The sequence below is a fragment of the Myotis davidii genome, unplaced genomic scaffold (assembly GCF_000327345.1).
Source record: "Myotis davidii unplaced genomic scaffold, ASM32734v1 scaffold693, whole genome shotgun sequence".
Lineage (NCBI taxonomy): Eukaryota > Metazoa > Chordata > Mammalia > Chiroptera > Vespertilionidae > Myotis > Myotis davidii.
This window is the reverse complement of record NW_006284939.1, coordinates 265,904-266,312: the sequence shown is the minus strand read 5'-3', so window position 1 is coordinate 266,312 and position 409 is coordinate 265,904. Positions and strand designations below refer to the sequence as shown.

At 65.8% G+C, this 409-nt stretch overlaps 1 protein-coding gene across 1 annotated transcript in view; it reads right to left on the bottom strand.

Annotated features, from left to right (window-relative positions):
- The window catches only part of WHSC1 (Wolf-Hirschhorn syndrome candidate 1), a 42,490-nt gene that overhangs the window by 38,587 nt on the left and 3,494 nt on the right, over positions 1-409 (bottom strand). The window contains exon 2 of the mRNA XM_015558419.1: positions 3-386. Within this exon, the coding sequence (XP_015413905.1) occupies positions 3-386 (384 nt within the window). The remainder of the gene's footprint in view (positions 1-2; positions 387-409) is intronic.

The window sequence follows — 409 nt, the reverse complement described above, 5'->3', positions numbered from 1 at the left end:
GCGGCTTCGGCCAGGCCCGGTTCCAGCGCCGAGTCGTACTTGATGCTCCTCTTCCTGCTCCTCCTCGCCTTGCTCTCCGGCTCTTGTCCGTTTCCTCCCGGCTGGGCCGCCGCGGCAGCGCCGTCTCCGCAGATGGACGACTCGAAGAGCGGCTTCCCGTTCATGTAGGTCTTGGTGATCTTCAGTTTGATCTCCGGGGAGCCGTTCTTGATGGGAGTCGTGTGAGGCGGCGTCTCAGCCCCTTTCGTTTCCTGGGGCTCAAAACGCAGTCTGGCCTCGTGGGCACCGGGCTCTCCGTTGAACACGCGGGAGGTCAGGTCCTTGAGCCTCTCGGCCGGGAGGAAGGGGAGGGCGTCGTGGCCGTTGAACTTCTGCACGACGCCCTCCTGCAGGCTGGCGAGAGCGGGGC